Raw genomic sequence first — 18,528 nt, forward strand, 5'->3', positions numbered from 1 at the left:
ATATATACAGAAATTCTCTTATGTGAATATCCGGACGTTATTATCGTGCGGACGCTATGTATTTTGTACTAACCCTCCCTGCTTCCCTGCCTGTTTACAATAGTATCCGCACGATAATAACGTACGGACATCCGGATAAGAGAATAACCATATATATATATATAACATTGTTCTTTCTTGGACTGACGGACATGACACTGAGTGTAACAACAAAGCCGACTGATGATCTCACCCTCTTCTAATTCAATACATGTAATTTTTCTGGTCGACGGAGAGAGGAAGAGTGATGACTGTCAAGAAAAGTTCAATTTCAATATCTGTTTCACTCACATTTAACCATTGGTGTTTATGGCTTTCACTTCCTTTTTTTTTTCCCCTATATCTTTAAAAAGAAGGCAAAATCACATTTGTTCCTAATCATCCTTCCCTCAGTACAAAACACAATCAGAAAATTTAATCGACATATAATGGAAAGTTGACCCTTAAACTACACTGGATTGACAGCCCTTGTAAAACCTTGCCATCAAACACCACACGAGAAGGCATAGTTTCCCATCCCCAACATGTACTTGCAGCCACAGATACAAAACGAAAAAGCCTCTCAAATACCCTGTCCTTAATCCTTATGCAATATTAACAGCAACTGGCTTCCCCCGACCCATTGCAAATCCCCTTGTGCCATCTGGCATACGCGGCCCAGGAGGCTGCTGCTTGGCTACTCCTGGCTGCTCAATACTGCCAACTGAATTGTGAGGAGGAGGCCCCACATGATTTCCACGATTATTATTATGATGGTATTGACCTCGCCCACGCCCCTTCCCACGGCCTCGATTACGCCCTTTCCTCTGCCCGACCTCCTTGTCATTGCCATGCTCCTCTCCCTGCAAAGAAAAAAAAATTACAACATACCTATATCTTCAGGAAGTAATGATTTCAGATGTCAATTTCACAATTCCTCATATAATCTGATATGAGTTGAAGTGATGCCTGTTTTATGACAATGCAATTTATATGAACATTACTAAAATGGTGATGGATTTCTTGTTAATATTTATTGTGTGCTGCAATCATTAGCTTTTGCCTTGTAAATGAACAAGCCAAGACAAACTCTTAGTAGCGGCAACTGTTCAAGGGAATTACATACCACAGTTTCCTAAGTTATCAATTTTGATACTAGAAATTAAACAAATTTTCAATTCTGTTGAAGATGCTATAGCTGGGAGACTTCTATCCTAAGGTCAATTCATGCTGGATGAAATGATTATGATATTAGAGATGATACATTAAAAATAATACATACAAATAAGAAACTAGCCAAGAATGAGTCCAAGTGTGATACATAAAACTCTTTGCTAACTTTCCCTCACCAAGGAACTTGTTGCTTGACATCTGTAACAAGTGTTTACTTTCATCCCTAACGTAAGGGAAATGTAAAGCTACATTCCAATACTATGCATATGCTACCATTAAGTTTATGGAAAAAGCCTTGACCAAAATAAATAAATAAATAAAAACTTTATGGAAAAAGTTTGTCCAATTAGCATCTGTGAAAATTTAGCAATGAAAATCTAATTGTCCAAAAAAGAAGACATACACATTTAAATGAGTCTGTGAGCGCTTACATGTTCATGTGAAGTGGCATCAGACTGCTGGGAAGAATCTACTGATTGTTTTTCATTGGCCTGCTGTTCAGGTGAAGAAGCATCCTCTTCGTCTAATTGCACTTCCCCATCTTGCCCCTTTTTCCCCCGCACTTGAGCAGGTTTTGACTGAGAATGGAACAAACAAACAGAAACATCAATGGACTGGTCCAAATCAACTAAGTTACTATGCTGAAAGATCATTCAGTCAAGCAGCATGGGACCAATCACATACACCCCAATTATATGATTAACTAAAATAACAAGAAAGTAATTTATGTCAACATTTATTCTATAACATTAGCTCATTTGGGAAAGTATACATTTCAATTATACAGTTCGAAATCTTAATTTCATAAGCCAACTGAATTTCAGGAACTGAATTGAACTATAATTTCATAAGCCCACAGTTCGTGTTAAACTATAATTTCAGGAACCAAATTGAACTACCTAACAAAGAACCATAGTTTTGGGCATATACCGCTCGTCTAAGCATTAAACGGACTTTAAGGCCACTCCTCCAGTTGGCCTCATCATTAAGCTCTGCAACCTGAAGATAGAAATGCACAGTGATCTGTCTTACCAAAGAAAGAAATGCACATTTATTCTGTGTAATGAGCATGGCGAAGGCCATATTGATGTCAAATCACAGCAAACACTTACAGCTTTCTCTGCCAGCTCAGGGGATTCATATTCCACAAATGCATGCAACTACAGAAAAAGAGTCCAGATATCAGATATTTCTGTCCATCTTTAACTGTATGTGAGTAATAATGATAACAAAACTATTAACTATAAACATTAGTGACATTTGCATTAATGTTGATCTATTTCACCGAGTATGATTTCTTAAAACATAACATCCTTTTTTTTTTTCTGGGTGAAAGAATGTCGCTACAGCCACTGCAATATTAGTGCTAAGTTACAATATAAAATCAATGCAAGGAAGGTCCTTCATAGGTCAGTCCCAAAGCCAAAGATGATTGCATCATCAGACCAATACACTTTGGTTTGGTTAATCTGCAATTTTCCAGATTACTTTAAAAATTGAGGCATAATTTTGTAAAAGCATCTTTCTGTGAGACAACTTCTCAAAAGGTTAGCCCCCTCATACTAGAAAATATTGTAACCTAATAAAATTTAAGTCAGAAACCAGTCTTTTGGGAGGCATACCTATTATCTTTTTATACCTGAAGCAATCTAGAATGAACGATTTTCTTTTTGTTACATTGGAAGGGATCAAACCTTTCACCTATCCTAATATTGACCCATTTCCCACCCTCCATCACCACGCAGGGTTAGAAATAAGCAAACTTTACTTCACAGAAGAAAAATGGTCAAAGTTGCTGAAAACAATGAAAGTCCAAAGAACAGCACAACCCATAACAAACCATAACCTGCTCCAAGCAAGTGCATGTGTTGTTATGTATACCTTGTTACTGAAAAGCGTGCCATCTGCTTTTGTAGATCTGGATGCTGGGGAAGCACCACTATTGGAGGTTTGTGGCTGGCAGGTACGGATTGTCTTCACACTGTCAAAGAACAACTCAACGTTATATAGACTTCTAGGATTGAAAAAACAGATTTTACTCAGAAAATAAAGCATTCAAATAAATAAAAAAAATCTACAACACAATGTGATTTTGGTACCTCCCAGCAGCAGAGAAAACCTTCATGAGGTTTTGGTGGCAATGATCCTCAGGCAAATTTTCAGCGACAACTATGCGAGACTACAGATCAGAATGCACATTATATGGTAAGAGGAAACAAGTATCTAGTTTTCATGAAACATCAACAATTATCAATTTAAGCAAGGATTTAAAACGAGTCTTACTACAGAAGAATAACCATAAAAATATAATTTACCTGTTATACTTAAAATGAAACTTTTTAAAAGACCCATTCACAAAATTTTTGGCATAAAGGAACAAAATGACACTATAGACAAGGCACCAAACCAAAGCTTTTGTCCTGAAAACATGTAAATGGGACTGAATACAAGTAAAACATACTTGCAACTCTTCCATATCTGACTGAGTCAGGGGATGCTGGCGTCTAACTTTCTTTCCATCTTCATGAACTACCTGCAGAATATGACATCATTAAAGATTAAAAACATAGACTAAATGAAAAAAGGATACACAGGTGAGTTGAAAAAAAGTTCCATTTTTAGAGGGGAAACAAAAAAGAAAAGGAGTCAACAAGAGGATTCCTTAAGGACGACAATAGCATATTAAGCACGAGCTCAAACATATAAACTCACAAGTTTTGAAGAGTTCCGCAATACAGTTGCAAGCTGAGATTGACTATTTACAAGGGCCTTAATCTTCTTGAAAGATGCAACAACAGATATTGGCACTATATCAGAATGAATATTAAATAGTTAATAACGATAAAAAAATCAATCAAGGACTTCCAAAATAACAATTAGAATACAAAAATCGTATAAATTACTTAAATGTGTTTCCGCAGGCACACATGCCCGTCTTAGAGTAAGCTATTTTCCCTTTAACTTGAAGGTAAGCAGATCAAGTATATTACGGGCACACAGACGGTGAATCCAACTCTATGATACATATAAAACCGTACTAAATTATAAAAGAAAATCAAAAGAAAAGTAAAAGTAAAAGAAAAAGATTGGTATGTGCTGCATTCCTAATCAAAGATAGGAAAGGTAAAAGAAATATAGCTTACCAAATCCTTCAGGGTCTTTGTTTATGAACCTCATAAGATGATCAGTAGTAGCCAAGTTTAGGTCACTGAAATAATACTCCACCTACAAAATTTTATCAGGCAAAGTTCATGAAGTGATCTTCACAATTAATAAAAATAGCTGGTGACTCTACTGCACATTTTCATTCTCAAATGTCTTTTTTTTTCAGATCAATTTGCATTATCTGAACCATAATGGACTAAATGAATGGTATTGCTTTGTTTAATAATTCCTTGTGATGAGGACTGACTTATTCAATTTCTAATGCATTTTATGTGATGATTTAGTCTATTTAAGCTTCTTATTTGAAGAGAAGCACAAGTCAACCTCATCACACTGATTCTATCTTGACCACTAGGTCTGCCAGTGTTCTGACAACCACTATTCCAGAAGCTTTACCTAATGTTTCCTCTTTATCTATGTAGAAACCTTCTACTCAAGGTTTTGTATAGGTCCGTTGTTCCATCTTCTGATCTTTCGGACACTCAGATCTTTAAAATCCCTTTTTTATCTGTTGTAGATCTTAAAAAGTCTTGTTGCTCAGGTATGGTCTAGGTTCTACTGGAGATGAAGAGCCACCTGAAGAACCAAAGCACTGCTAAAGATGGTGTTTTTCGCTTGATCTTACACTTGGGGTAGAGAATTGTCACCTATGATAACTTTAGGAGGAGGATCATTTGACCACCTTCTACGGAGGTAAAGGAGCGTTAGATATTTAGAGAATGCAGAGGAGGTTCCAATTTGAATTTGGGTAAACTTAAGCCGCATTCCGTTTTTACATGCCTATAAATTAGTGTTCAATTTTTCTCAGGTCCTTTTGGAGACTTGAATTGTATGCATAGGAATACAGGACACGCTGCTCTTCCTTCCAACTTATACTGCACCATTGGAATTTGGAATCGCTAAGTATATCCGAAAAAAGATTAGGCACAATTCACAAGCACAATAAACTGCCAAACTCTAGAATCAGAATGAGAGACGTGTGTGTTTATGGTTCGAGGTGTTCAAAGATTAGGATCTGGTGTGATGGACCAAAATCCAAAAGAAGCTAATAGTATCCGTGATTTGGTGAAGATTGAATATTTGGAAAAGACTAAAACAGCATAAGGCGCTATGAAGAAAAAGGTAGTAAAAGAGAATAAAAAAGTAAACGCGAACCTGATTCAAAATCTTGGAAGTAGCTTCATCGGAAAGCTTGTGAGTCTTGGAGGAGGAGGAGGAAGAAGCATGATCCACCTGAGCTTGCTCTCCCAGCTGCTGCTGCTGCTTGTGCTGCACGGCCGCCTCTTGGTCTCCAAATCCAGAGTAATGATACTGGTGGTGATGATGGTACTGGACTGGTAAGTGATGATGATGGACCGGCACCGGCACCACATGAGGAGGAGGAGGAGGAGGGACGACCTGGATCGGCACATGGAAAGGGACTGAAGGCGGAGAGTAGACGTGGACCTGACCCGCAGACACCGGAGGCGCTGCCGGCCCCGGTGCGGGTGTGGGCCCAGATGTGGGTGTGCTGCCACTGCGATTGGTTGGGACGAACTCGGGAGCCTGGGCGTTCAGTCGGCTAAACGAGACGTTCCGGGACAGAGATGGATCTGATGTAGAATCGGACGGTGGGGATTCCCCTTGGGCCATTTTAATCTTGTTTGTAGGGGGTTTAGGGGTGTTATGGATGAGGGTGGGGGAAGAAAGAGGAACTTGTTGGAGTAGAAAAACGAGGGAGAGAGCCCTGTGAGGGGCGGAGAGGACAGTGGAGAGGACTTCTCGGGTTTCAGGCTGCTTCCGATCCTCGCCTATTTATACTTTTGATTCTCATTCCTCATCGATTGGTCCATTTGGATTTTCGTAATGTGGGGACCCCTACTAATGCTTGACTCTTCCCATCGTTCTCTTACTTCATCCTCTTCTTTCTGCCCTACTTCTCCAACAGTTGGACTGGACTGGACTGGGCCTTTGTTCTTCACCCTTCCGTGCCGGCTCTCACTTAGTCAGTCTCTTTGTCAATTGGTCAACGTACGCTCAAAACAGTACACATAGAGTCACCCCAAGTCTTTTTTTTTTTTTTTGAGCTATTCGGCTAAAAACAAAGTTTCTTTTTGCTATCATCTGTTTTAATGAAGGAAAATAACTCGGAATTTAGTTAAAAGTCAAAAATTAAAGATGTGAAATGAATATTTCCATTGTTTGACAACTTAAGCATAGAACTTAATCGTTGGAAATTATTCACCTATTTTCAGTTGCCATAATAGATCCTATAATGTAACTCCATGATTTAATGAGGCTTAATTGTTTTCTTTTGACATCCAACACTTTTCTTTCTTTATATTTTTTTAAAAATTAAAAAAATTATATATTTTTCCATTAATAAAATAAAAAGACCCGAAATACAAATCCATCGCAACCCCCCATCCCCACCGGTGGCTCCTCCTCAAACGTTTCCTTGATCGTCTTCATACTTGAGCCGTTTAAAATTCCTACTCACAAAGTTTACAACCTTTTTATTATTACTTTTCATTTTAATTTTTAAACAAATATTCGATTCTACTTCTCGTAGTTTTGAGAGGCCGGTAGAGTCGGCTCATGTTTTTCAAAGTAAAGATTTCCCAACTTCTAACTCCTTTTCTTCAACATGATTCTTGCCATCCAAAGATATGAAAATGACCAAAAAAGAAGAAGAAGAAGGTTTCATTGCTTAGAGTTCTTGAGATAAGAGTGCAATTTATGTAATAAAATACAATTCTATTACACGAACTCTTGTCTCTGTAAATCCGTTGTCATTATCAAACTTCATGTTAACAAACCAACTACTTGCAGGTACAAGTCAAAACACTAGCAGTTGCTCATGTCGTCCTTTTCAATTCAAATTTCTTCTTAATAGCATCCCAAAACGCAGGGATGGCAACTTCATTGGGAACTTCCTTGAATGAGGGAAGGTAGTTTACATCAACAATGACATGGTCACCAGTGCCTTCCTGAATCTGCATCCACATGACAAGAAAAATTGGGTCAAAATGTGCACAAAATATCACGGCCACACACGTCAGCACAATCCAACACAGGGATGTTCATTTTTGCTCCACTGCATAATGTATGAAGCAAATAACTTGTAGGAGACAGAAGCAAAGATGTCGAAATGGGTGTCACGGAGCAAACAAGTAATATCACACTACCTTGCTTCAGGTAGATAAGGAAGTTCTGGTGGTTACGAACCATACAGTTGTCCTCATTGTTCTATTTTGATTTTCCTTTTCACAAGCATAATACTCAATCAACGCATCAACATAGGCTTGTAGCTTAATTTGGTGAAATTGTGGGTTGCTATAATATATAATTGAGCAAACTTAACTTGGTTACTTACAACAACATCAAAGCCAAAGATGGTCAGTTCAAGCTTTCTCATAAGCCAATTAGCTGCACTAGTAACCAGCTCGAGATCAATGCAGTGATCAGTGGCCTTTGAGCTATTATCATCTCCAGAATTTGGGTTTCCCTTGGTAGTCGGTAGAGATTTTAAGCTGTGAAGGAAAATCACCATGACATGGGTGTCTTTGAATACATGCATTAACAAATCAAGAACAAAAGGAAAGGTAGAGCAGAAGGGGAAGAGAGCATGCTACCTGTCAAAGACCAAGGGTTTGAGCTCCTTACTTCCAGATAATTTCATCAAGGTATCTGCATTTGGAGTAGAGTTCTTAACTGCATGATAAACTTTTTCACCCAAGACGTAAAATTTGTAGAGTGTTGATGAATGATCCACATATTCCTGCAAATAATTTATGATTTCAGACCTGTAAATTAGCATGCATGGACACGCTTGGCAAACCATACCTGGACTTTGACACCTATTCTTTTAATACATAACGTTGCATTAGGTTGGAGTAAATATAATTCCTATATCAAATATGTTAGGTAAGATGCTACACCAAATTCATCGAATTAAAATTAAATCTTTCTCACCTGTATAATTGCTGGAAGAGGAACAGTCAAATCCTTGAAATCTTCAACTCTAAAAACAATTGCCTGTAAGGTAAGGGTTGAGGTTTTTCAAATTTAAACAGTACAGCAGAGTTGGTGACTTTAGATGAAGAAATCAACTTGGTACATGTATGCTTCCATAATCTCACTCCACTATACTGGCTCCACAACAGTTCAATGCAATTCATTTAACAAATATATGAACACCTTTCAGAGATGGTGATAAATGCAATCAGATATGAGGGGGAAAAGAGAAGTATTTGCAGCGATGTGACTGATATCCTTATATTTTAAAAATAAAGAAAGAATTACCATACTGTGAGAATCGGCTACACCACAAGCAACTTGAGGTTTTACTATACTTGGAAGAGCTAATTTAGCTTCAGATAGGCTTTGAATCAAACCAGCCTGGTTAAAATCATCAACCTGTAATTTTAAATAAAATGAGAATAATAAAAACTCCACATACAACTGCATCTAAGAAGAAACCAACAACTTTGTTCTACTGCCCAACCTATGCCATATATTGTGATTCTCATAAATTAACACAATAACTGCAAATAGTGAAACTCCTACATAATACAGGATCCCAATTGACTACCCAATTCTAATACAGGAGAACACTATCATTAAATTGATGAAGAAATAATGATACGGAAATATCTAATCCCACTTACTAGGTAAATTTGACATGTATATATGCTGCATATTACCAAAAAGTTCACTGACAAAGTATCAGCATCAAAGTTTTTTCTTTCAAATTGTGAATCCATTATGAGGAAAAGAAAACAAAAAACCTTCAGAAAATTGGCCCCCCTAATTGCATGGCAACCTCTGGTTTTGAGATCCTCCAACCCAAGTAGAATCTGTTGAATTTTCAATCGATCCAGTACAGGATAAATACAGTTAAGTGGGTCAATCACACAAAGGTCCAAGTGATGTTCCATATATCTGTGTAAAAGAAAGCAGGGTCTTAGAAACAACCGAAAATAAAAGAAATAAGGACTGTATAATATGGTGAAAAAAAGGCTTAAAACTAAATTGGAGCTGCACAGATATATTGCTTAATAGAAAGAAAAGAAAATTACAGAAGAGCATAAACTATAAACCTTTGCATTTACAAATCATTAAAGCACACACGTGTGTGTCACATTTCAACTTCAGTACCAATAAATCATATCTTATGATTCAAGAAATGTTCCAATTCAGTTCAGTGTCTCTAGGAACTTAAAGAGCACATTGAGTTTCTAGTTCTCAGGTGTGTTTCAGTTCCTTATAGGTGGAAACATTTCACAGGCTAAGATGGAAGCACCACAAAGTGTAAATTCATCTCAAATGCCGTGTACAGTGGAATAATTGCCAATAGAAGATATATGAAAAGACCAGCAAATGTTAAGATGAATTATATTTTTTGGCATCAAGCCAACTACACTATGGGGAAAAAAATCAGATTCATAAACTTCGTAAGTTACCTTTGCAATTCCTGCATCCCCCTGCTGTAAGTTATGGTGTTAGAGGACTGTAAAGAACTATTCAAATCAATGGATATAATTTCATCAGTTGCTTTGTGGAGTACTACATCAACTTCTTGTAACTGAGGTGATAGAGGGAGCTCAAATGTGAGGGGAACAAACATCAGCCCATCTTGAGTAGGATACATAGGGAATGCACCCCTCTGAAAAATTCAAGATGACTTGTAAGTTTCAAAATGCAATCATATATACATGTCAAATTTACCTGATATTTTTTATGAATAAACGATCACTTGGAGTACTAGCCACAACAAATCAGACCAAACTGAGATTTTCTCAGGACAAAAGTTACTAGACATCTCCAATTAAATAATTACAGCCATTTAATCTGTCATGGTTCTTTCACAAGTGCCAAAAGCCAAGAGAACAGTCAAAGCCTTTCAGATGAGTACAATTCAGAAATTTGCACTACACCAAGTATCAATAACACTAGCATTTTGATGAGGCATGTTTACATAACACAAAGTCTATGGTGTCACAAGGCCCTCTTACAAGTTACACTTCTTCCTTTTCTTAAATATTTTCTTAGCTACTACCACTGATCGCCTTCAATTATACAGAGGGCTCACCTTAGCAAAATCTTCTTCACGAGAAGGCTTCATAATATAACCGACAGTCACAACACTGTTCCCAATTGCCTGTTTTCCATGTGAAACATAAAAATTCAAACTTACAAGCAATATATAAGAAAACCTCTCCCTTTTCCTATGCATAGACCGATAAGCTGAAGAGGTTGTACAGAAAATAAGACAACTTCCAGGATGAAACCATTTTTTGAATGTGCAAGTATATTGAGAGCAATGGCGGACCCAGAAAATTCCGGTGGCAGGGGCCATAGATGAGCCACAAAAAAATTGTTAAACAAAAAACTTTGGAAAAAAGCATGTATAGATCAAAATTAAAATGGAGGTTCGTTTAATACTTTATAGGTGCTTTAATTCTTTCTCTAAACAAAATGAATGTCCGCCTCTTCATAGTTGCTATGAGTGTGCAGTGTAGTGGCCATACAAGCCCATGTGGGCTCCTATCAGCTAGCTTCTATCCAAATGACTAATAAAACTTGTTGCTTTGTCAAAACTTTGGAGGGGGCATGGCCATACTTGGTGCTGTTCCACCTCTAGAGAGCATATAAACAAAGTACGGCACATTCAAGAATAGTAAAATACGGAGACCGTAGGAATAGTAAAATATGGACAGCAGTTACTTTTTAAAACCTTTCTATTTATGTGGCAAATAGTCAAAGGCAACTCCTGTAGTTTGTTGATATAAACCATGCTTGAATTCTCACATGCACTGCTGCCTTCAACATCTGAAAGCAAAATAATTTTTACTTGAGCAAACAACAGGACAACATTGATCACAATGTTGCAGACAACTTTAGATATAAAACATTCTTATATCTAGAAGCCCCAACACCCTCACTAAGAATTATATAATGACAGTGTTCTAATGCAAGTTTTCCCTTGCCATACTTTAAAAAAGAATACTTAGTGCTGAAATACTCACTTGTGTATGCACACATGGGTGTAATATGGAATATATTATCAGAAGGCCCCATTTAAGCTCCTTAAACAGCTTCTCAAGTCAATTTTTCTACTTCAATATATAGAAATGTCCCAACTTCATAGAGAACTTGATTCCATTAATTTTTTTGGCTTTCACTAGTTTATTTATGCCTACAAAGAGAATTTGATGTGATATGTTCTTCCTGAGGAGATATTCCATTCAATTGAGAGAACTTGCAAAAACTTCTTGTACAATTTCCATTTGATCACAAGGTGATTCCCTATGAACCGATTTATACATACTAAGAAATAAATAAACAAAAAAAGTAATCCTAAATATCTGAACCTTTGTCCATAACATCAAATGCACCTCGAGAATTGTAATCATTCTTTTGTCAGAGGTACCAATATCAGGTTTAACAAGAACCAAAACAAGAAAATGGTGTTTGATACCACTTGATCAAGTCAAATTTGGTATGACACATGACAGACCTAAATTAGTAGACCTGGTTTTCATGCCATAGTGCTGCTAGTGCAGAACAAAAAGTCCTGACTCTCATTGTTGGGGAAAACATGAATTCTGATACTCACTCAGAATGGTGATCAGCCAACCGCATTTGCTTAGTTTAGTATAGATGTCTCTCTTCTTGTTAGAAACCAGATACAAAATACGGCCTCCAATGTTACTCCAAGCTAGCATGACCTCTCGTGTAGTATCATCTATAGAGGACGCATCCAAGATGAAGCAATGGATTGAATACTGCGTCGCCACCTCTTTAAGAATACTAACCTATAACAAGCAGACTTGGTAGTTAAGGATAAAGTTTGGGTAAACTATTACAGCATTTTGCTTTCTTTTTATAATTTATTTAATGTGGTATCAAAAGGGAATTTTATTGTTTTTACCAGCAAAAGCACAAATGAATTATAAAAACATTTAAAAGCGCTAAGTTGAAAAGAAATGGGAATTATACTATACACAGCTAAATGAATCAGTAAAAACAGTAGAGTGCGATAGTCAAATTGGTAAGCGCTCTAATGAATATCTAACAATAGTGTTATAATTCTTTCTTTCATTAAGAAAAGAATAATGTGCAAGGAAAATGAGAAGCTACCTTATGAGCTTCAAGACCTGGTCCATAAGAAATGCCCTGCAAAGAGAAGCCAATATATATCAAAAGACGAACAATTTCCATTTTGCTTACTACAGAATTGAACTTTTCCTTGGGAAATGTAAGATGCCCAGCACATAAGAGAATTATTTTCGAATACATAGAAAAAGCGGAAGAAGAAGAAGCTAGCGAAGTGATGAAAAGAAACTTATGCGAAATGTTGAAGAATTAGGCAGAGTTGGAACAAGAGAAAGTACAAGTAGAAGTAGTAGCGTACCGTAGGGATGTTGGAATAGCGGAGCTTACGGAGCAAAAAGTGGGCGTCTGGTTGGAAAGAGGCACAATTGCTGCTGCTATGAGAAGAAGAAGAAGAAGAATCGGGATACTGGAGTTGTTGTGAGGCCAAAAGTACAGACTCGTCCAGTATTACTCCTCCTACAACACCACCCACTCCCGCCATCTCTACCTCTCTCTCTCTCTCTCTCTCTCTAAATCTACTACTAATGGAAGAAGGAAGTAAGGAAGTAAGGAAATGTGGAGAAAGAAAGAGAGAGAAAGAATGTGAGGCGGTGCGTGCGTGCGAGCGAGCGAGGGAATGGAACCAAAAGCGGAGTGCGTAAGCGTTTTCTTTTTTTCGGTTACAAGGAGGGCCGAAGCCCAAGAAAAAACCAAAAAGAAAAACTACACTGGTCAGCCTAGCAGTGGGACAAGCGTAAGCGTTTTCGTTGCACTACAACTGCAATATGCCTCATTTGATCACCGCTTCTCGTCTCTCTGTCGTATCTTTAATGTACGTTCTTCTTCCTCCTGATGCCTCTTTCCTGTATCGCTTTTCTTTTCTTGTTTTTTTTTTATAAAAAAAATTCTTGAGGGCTCGAAATTTGTTTCATCTCCTTCCAGACACTCATTACTGTATATATAAAAAGAGAAATCGTTTTGGTAAATTGATTTCAAAAGGGTTTGGGTCGTTAGGAGATTAGACAAATGGGTTGGGTCCTTGGAACGCACCCTTCTGCTGGTTCTGGCCCATGTATATTCTCAAGAAATATCCAGTTGCGCTCTGCCCATGGTCCACTGGCCCATCATGGGATTTCATGAGAAGATCCAACCAACTTCATCATTATTAATAGCAATTTGCAAAGGAAGAAGAAAAAAAGTGAAAACAGTTTTAATTGCCATAATAATCATCAATACAATATACAATGCTTGCAAGTTGCCACAACAAAACTGTTACCACATCATCATTGATTATTGCCACCCTCACCCCAGAAGAGACTACAATACAAACAAACACTTTTATTCTTCGTAAATGGTTATTATTATTGTACACATGAAGATGGTAATGTATTATATGCAATGCAGCAGCAGCAGGCAGCATCCAAAACCAGATGCCGTGAACATGATCAACCATGTTTGTGTTGTTTTCCTGTAAAGAAAATGAAATGGATGCCAACATTTGTTCAATCATCAGAGTGCATTAATTTCATCAGCACTAGTTCAATTCATCAAGAGTCAATGAGGCGTTCCATAACCAAGTTGACTACTGCGGGAGCATCAACCGTCACTGCAACCTTCACCGTGGGTTTATCAGACCATTCCGTCACTTCACCAAACCTAACCAAAGTAAAAAAGAGATCACGACTCCATCACTATAATTGGAACTCGGGTGGGGTCTTCTAACAACACATGCAAATCTGCCATGAACTCAATATTTCCATTATCAACAGCGAACAAGCATTCCATTCCATGCATGCAGAAGAATTTTACAAGTTTTCATCTTTTGCCTTTTTGAATTCAAAAACTTCTTTAAAGTACGGTATCATCTGTGCTATTTGACATCTCATCGTGGTAAAGAAGGGCCCCCTACCTTTTCTGTTTGTTGTACAAAATTGTGAGTCCTCTTGTGATGCCGTTTGTCTGTACTCTAACAACACCCTCTGTGTAAGTGATGAGTGAAGGATTAACAGCTGCAAGAAGTGCTGTGGGATCATGAAGGTAAACTCCTACACCAAGATTAAATCCACCATCAATATAATGTCTACAATCATTGTTATTCCACTGCTTTGAGTTGCATCAACACTTCAGTAAACTAACCTTTTGTGCTATAGGCATCACGATGGTAGGAGAAGTACACATCTAAAATTTTGCACAAGTACTGAGCAAATTTTCCATTTGACCTTGCCAACTTTTCCCGATCAGCATCTTCATGGGTCAGAATTACAGTAAAATATCATGCAGAAAGTATGATGATTTATGCAATAATTACAATCAAGCATGAAGTTTTCATCCAAGAATTTTATTTATCAACTGGCCATTTCAAACATACTGCTTTCATAAATGCCACAACAGTTTCCAGATAAATTACCGATTTGGCACACAACGGGAGTCCAAAAATTGTATTTTAAGATTTCCTGATGAACTACAAAAGGAAGTAGATTGTGTGGAAGTTTTTGCATGAAGGCTAATTGAACTCCTAAAGCCTCTGTGTCAAAAGTGTTCTCAAAGGCTACGCTTTTCAGAAAACAGATCTTAGTATTAGTGTTATTTCATTTCAAAAATAGGTAAAAGAAACATAAAAACAAACATGGCTTCTTAAAGACATTGTCCAGCACCACCTATTATTTGGGATATGGCATGTTGAGTTCAGATAGTTTCTTTGATACTGCTACAAGAAACAGTACCTATGTGAAATCTGTTTCATGAGGAGGACAACATATAATGATTGGTCCAATGATTCAAAAATTGAATAAAAACCTCCGAGGATATTAATGCAGATGGTCATGGCCCATGGGTAAGAAAAATAGGTTTTTCGGGATACAATTTATAGTACAATAAAAGAAGCAAAAAAGTTTATTACATTTAGAAGACACACAGAGTTAGGCTCTACAATCTACATTGACCAACTATAAAACAGAAACCATATTTTTGACTTGAATTTGTAGGATACTACTTTGAGATCACAAATATGGAGTATACTTACTATTAGAAGGCATTTCTTTGATAAGTATGTATGTTTTTCATCAAACATCAATAACAATGAAGAATAAAAATTTCCCAATATAGTACCTGTCAATACAACTTGATGGGTAACATTTATCCCCACACCCAAAATATCTGCTCCACTTGTAAATACCATATCTGCAGCATCTGGATCCCCAAATATCTGTTCGCGGATTGCATCCAAGGACATTATTATCAACATCTATTTAAGTAGATCATGAAGATATTGCCATAGAAACTTCCAAAGCTTAAGTTCAGGTGGGAGATGAATAAGCCCAATCAAAATATTAGTCTGGCTGATATACAATAGAAAATGAAAAGGTTGTAGCTGATTTGGAACTAATGGTATTCCACAATAACAAATAAACCCAATAAGTAGGCAGGAACTGGACAGATAATAAACTGAATTCAAAGCTAGTTACATGCATAAACTCGAGCTGAAGTCTTGAAAATTTTGAATCTGAAATGTGTGTGTGTAAATATATGTATATAGTTTAAGCAGCTTACGTTGGCCTCTGCTGCTGGATTCACATTCCCATTGACTGCAAAAGCACCACCAAGAAGAACAATCTGCCCAATGTTCTTTGCAAATGCAGGTTCTAGTTGAGTAGCCTGTATCAATGGATACTCTGTTACAAAAGATTAAGAATAATTGTCACAACACAAAAGCATGCAATGCATCAAGAATCTGACCAGTGCAATATTTGTAAGTGGGCCCAATGCTACCACAGTGACTTTTCCAGGGTAAAGGTTTGCTTGTTCAACCAGAAAAGCTGCTGCTGACTGTTCAATTGGCTTTCCTTTTGGTGGGGGGAAATTTTGGTTGCCAAGTCCATCCGCACCATGAACAAAATCAGCAATACGAAGTTTTATACCTTTCTTTTCATGGAAAAGATGAAATGATTGATGAGTTATGGATTTTATTCATACATCAGCTTGTCTATAAGCAAGAACATAGTGAGGCTTGCTAATTGAGGTTCAGTTGGTAAGTGATTTTAATGCAAGAAATAAAGCTGAAAAACAGCTGCCAAAGGAAATGGATAGGAAGTTTCTTACTAAATCTGCAAACAGTGATCTCAGGTTATCCCTTCATTCATTTACACATTGTGCATAAATAGAGGTAGATTACCATCAAGAAACTAACCACATGTCAGTAGGGTAGCACTACGCTGTGTGTGTGCGTAACTATATTTTAGTCAATATATAAGAAAAATATTTCAAATTGGTTTATAGATGCATTTCCAATTGGCTTCCTATATACAATTTCTTATGAAAGGACATGTCGGACTTTCTAACTGCTAAATATCGTTGTTTGTTAAAAACCATAAAAATATAAATAAATAAAAACAGACGAGTTAACTAATTTATAATCACCATTCAGTGCTGGTTTTAACTTTTATCACACAGGCGCACATTAAAAATGAAGACACTAGAAAAAGAAAAAAAGAGCTCGGGGCACAGAACAATAGGAGGAAGACAAGAAGAAAATCTCTGGGCGGAAGTTATGAAACTGACGGAACATATATACAAACTTTAAGAACCACTAATAGATTAATTTATTGATAAGCGAAGAAAACCAAATAGGATGAGAACTTACAGTTATTGTGACATGAGATCCTTCAGCCACAGGAATATCAGTTCTCCCTGCAACCTCCAACTAAACCAAATACAAAAACAAAAAAACAGGGTATAATTATTTTTTAATGAGCAACGAAAACAGTGAATGAAATGCCTAATCCAATGCTAGAATATACAAGGAAAAGGAGATGAAGGTCAACATATAGTACGCAGAACAAGACACAAAAAGGCAATAAGTGTACCAAATGCAAGGCATTTCTTGTGGCCAGAGTCGTATAAACGTTTCCATATATGGTAGTAAGTCCAATCACTTCCACCTCCGGGGATTGTAATGCCACAAAGATGGCCATGGCATCATCTGCATGCATAACGCAACGGTATTACTAAAAACATAAAACACAAAAGCAGAATCCTCCATTTGGTTGCCAATAATATAAAATTGCACAGGAAAATGCATTGGCCTGAAGCAGCAATGGACGGCTCTGCAGCAGCACTGGGTTCCTGAGTCCCAAGTGATTATGAAGAAAAGTCCTAGATTTATCAGAATCTTGATCTTCTTAAGTTGTTGTTTTTAGAAAAGAAAAGAAGTGAAATTGGTGGCATTGGCATCCCAACCTGAAAATTTCCCAGGGATGGATCATGGATGCCCTAGGCCTATTCAATACCCGGATTGATATTCGTTCAATCGCAAGCAAATTGAAAAGGTATTGTTGGTGGTGACCAAGTGGAGATAGCCAAAGTTGGCTCCTTTACTGATTAATTAAAAAAAATTCTAGATGCTGATTAATTAATTAGTGGGCAAGGAAAGGGAGAAGCAGCACGAGCATTAATCCGCTTAATTGGAATCTGACGGATCCATTAGTACCTACATGGCTACATGGAGCAGGGCCCACGGCAATCCATGAAAGCTTGAAGCTTGAATTAATTTATAGATGTTGGTAATAAAGGTCCAGAATTGGAATAGTGTTGGAAGAAAGATGAGATTATTATGAGATAGGATTTGCAAGAAAGTGAAAATGTGAAGGAATTATTACCGATGCCAGGGTCGGTGTCAATGATGATCTTCTTGGGTTCAGTCACTGCCATTGTCGACGAGTGTGAAACAGTCAAAAGGAAAAAAAGACTAAACTACTTATTGAGGACGCTCGCTCGCTGCTACTGCCTCTGCCTCTGGCCTGGCCCGCTGAAGATGCAGATGAGGACTGTTTGATTGATTGATTGATTATTTGTACCAGAAAAGAAACTATGAGTTGGAAAAAGAAAAACAAACACTGAGTATGAGAGAGACTGAGAAAAAGTTATTATTATTCTAAGCACCCTGCACTGCTGCAGTTGGTCCACTCCTAAAATAAAAAGCTAAAACAAACAAACAAACAAACCGCACAACAACTGACGCAGATCCCATATGCTTGTTTTGATAAGCTATTAACGGCTATGAGGGACCACGGCCCCACTTGAGAACTGATGGCATTT

General features: G+C 37.3%; 3 protein-coding genes across 7 annotated transcripts; all 3 read right to left on the minus strand.

The window, feature by feature from the left end:
* Window positions 1-287: 287 nt before the first annotated feature.
* On the minus strand, window positions 288-6,221 carry LARP6B (RNA-binding protein). Of its 2 annotated transcripts, none has more exons than XM_021958427.2 (10): window positions 5,512-6,221; window positions 4,335-4,416; window positions 3,904-3,998; window positions 3,653-3,724; window positions 3,291-3,370; window positions 3,073-3,172; window positions 2,304-2,351; window positions 2,122-2,214; window positions 1,623-1,769; window positions 288-881 (listed from the first exon to the last, which is right to left on the minus strand). In XM_021958427.2, exons 1-10 carry the CDS (start codon window positions 5,986-5,988, stop codon window positions 624-626), a joined length of 1,452 nt encoding a protein of 483 aa, XP_021814119.2. In that variant the 5' UTR covers window positions 5,989-6,221; the 3' UTR covers window positions 288-623. The 2 variants fall into 2 exon arrangements, with proteins under 2 accessions (XP_021814119.2, XP_021814120.2); XM_021958428.2 differs by having other exon boundaries at window positions 2,122-2,190; window positions 5,512-6,217.
* Window positions 6,222-7,011: 790 nt separating this feature from the next.
* Window positions 7,012-13,312, minus strand: ITPK4 (inositol 1,3,4-trisphosphate 5/6-kinase 4). Of its 2 annotated transcripts, XM_021958437.2 has the most exons (13): window positions 12,755-13,312; window positions 12,481-12,516; window positions 11,957-12,155; window positions 11,075-11,169; window positions 10,430-10,498; window positions 9,801-10,003; window positions 9,126-9,279; window positions 8,641-8,754; window positions 8,311-8,373; window positions 7,971-8,116; window positions 7,712-7,868; window positions 7,524-7,598; window positions 7,193-7,331 (listed from the first exon to the last, which is right to left on the minus strand). In XM_021958437.2, exons 1-12 carry the CDS (start codon window positions 12,935-12,937, stop codon window positions 7,530-7,532), a joined length of 1,488 nt encoding a protein of 495 aa, XP_021814129.1. In that variant the 5' UTR covers window positions 12,938-13,312; the 3' UTR covers window positions 7,193-7,331; window positions 7,524-7,529. The 2 variants fall into 2 exon arrangements, with proteins under 2 accessions (XP_021814128.1, XP_021814129.1); XM_021958436.2 differs by lacking the exon at window positions 7,524-7,598 and having other exon boundaries at window positions 7,012-7,331; window positions 12,755-13,308.
* A 310-nt stretch (window positions 13,313-13,622) lies between these two features.
* On the minus strand, window positions 13,623-18,369 carry URH2 (uridine-ribohydrolase 2). Of its 3 annotated transcripts, none has more exons than XM_021958443.2 (9): window positions 18,090-18,369; window positions 17,298-17,413; window positions 17,075-17,134; window positions 16,171-16,356; window positions 15,985-16,089; window positions 15,544-15,640; window positions 14,572-14,679; window positions 14,345-14,480; window positions 13,623-14,091 (listed from the first exon to the last, which is right to left on the minus strand). In XM_021958443.2, the coding sequence occupies exons 1-9, from the start codon at window positions 18,139-18,141 to the stop codon at window positions 13,983-13,985; spliced, it is 969 nt and encodes a 322-aa protein (XP_021814135.2). In that variant the 5' UTR covers window positions 18,142-18,369; the 3' UTR covers window positions 13,623-13,982. The 3 variants fall into 3 exon arrangements, with proteins under 3 accessions (XP_021814135.2, XP_021814137.2, XP_021814136.2); XM_021958445.2 differs by lacking the exon at window positions 18,090-18,369 and adding an exon at window positions 17,921-17,942; XM_021958444.2 differs by lacking the exon at window positions 18,090-18,369 and adding an exon at window positions 17,671-17,838.
* Window positions 18,370-18,528: the final 159 nt, after the last annotated feature.

Source organism: Prunus avium, chromosome 7, assembly GCF_965620075.1.
Source record: "Prunus avium chromosome 7, drPruAviu1.hap1.1, whole genome shotgun sequence".
NCBI classification, from domain to species: Eukaryota; Viridiplantae; Streptophyta; class Magnoliopsida; order Rosales; family Rosaceae; genus Prunus; species Prunus avium.

What these genes read in the sequence shown, in the direction of transcription:
- LARP6B (XM_021958427.2), bottom strand. Translation starts at nt 5,988, where the DNA reads ATGGCCCAAGGGGAATCCCCACCGTCCGATTCTACATCAGATCCATCT. An exon ending in GCACGCTTTTCAGTAACAAG is followed by an intron (nt 2,352 to 3,072) that starts GTATACATAACA and finishes CTTTTTCTGTAG; the next exon opens with TTGCATGCATTTGTGGAATA. An exon ending in CTGAGCTGGCAGAGAAAGCT is followed by an intron (nt 2,215 to 2,303) that starts GTAAGTGTTTGC and finishes TTGGTAAGACAG; the next exon opens with ATCACTGTGCATTTCTATCT.
- ITPK4 (XM_021958436.2), bottom strand. Translation starts at nt 12,937, where the DNA reads ATGGCGGGAGTGGGTGGTGTTGTAGGAGGAGTAATACTGGACGAGTCT. An exon ending in TTTGCCACATAAATAGAAAG is followed by an intron (nt 10,499 to 11,074) that starts GTTTTAAAAAGT and finishes CATGGAAAACAG; the next exon opens with GCAATTGGGAACAGTGTTGT. An exon ending in GGGGGGCCAATTTTCTGAAG is followed by an intron (nt 8,755 to 9,125) that starts GTTTTTTGTTTT and finishes TTAAAATTACAG; the next exon opens with GTTGATGATTTTAACCAGGC.
- URH2 (XM_021958443.2), bottom strand. Translation starts at nt 18,141, where the DNA reads ATGGCAGTGACTGAACCCAAGAAGATCATCATTGACACCGACCCTGGC. An exon ending in TGATGCCTATAGCACAAAAG is followed by an intron (nt 14,481 to 14,571) that starts GTTAGTTTACTG and finishes ATCTTGGTGTAG; the next exon opens with GAGTTTACCTTCATGATCCC. An exon ending in TTGTACAACAAACAGAAAAG is followed by an intron (nt 14,092 to 14,344) that starts GTAGGGGGCCCT and finishes TACTTTGGTTAG; the next exon opens with GTTTGGTGAAGTGACGGAAT.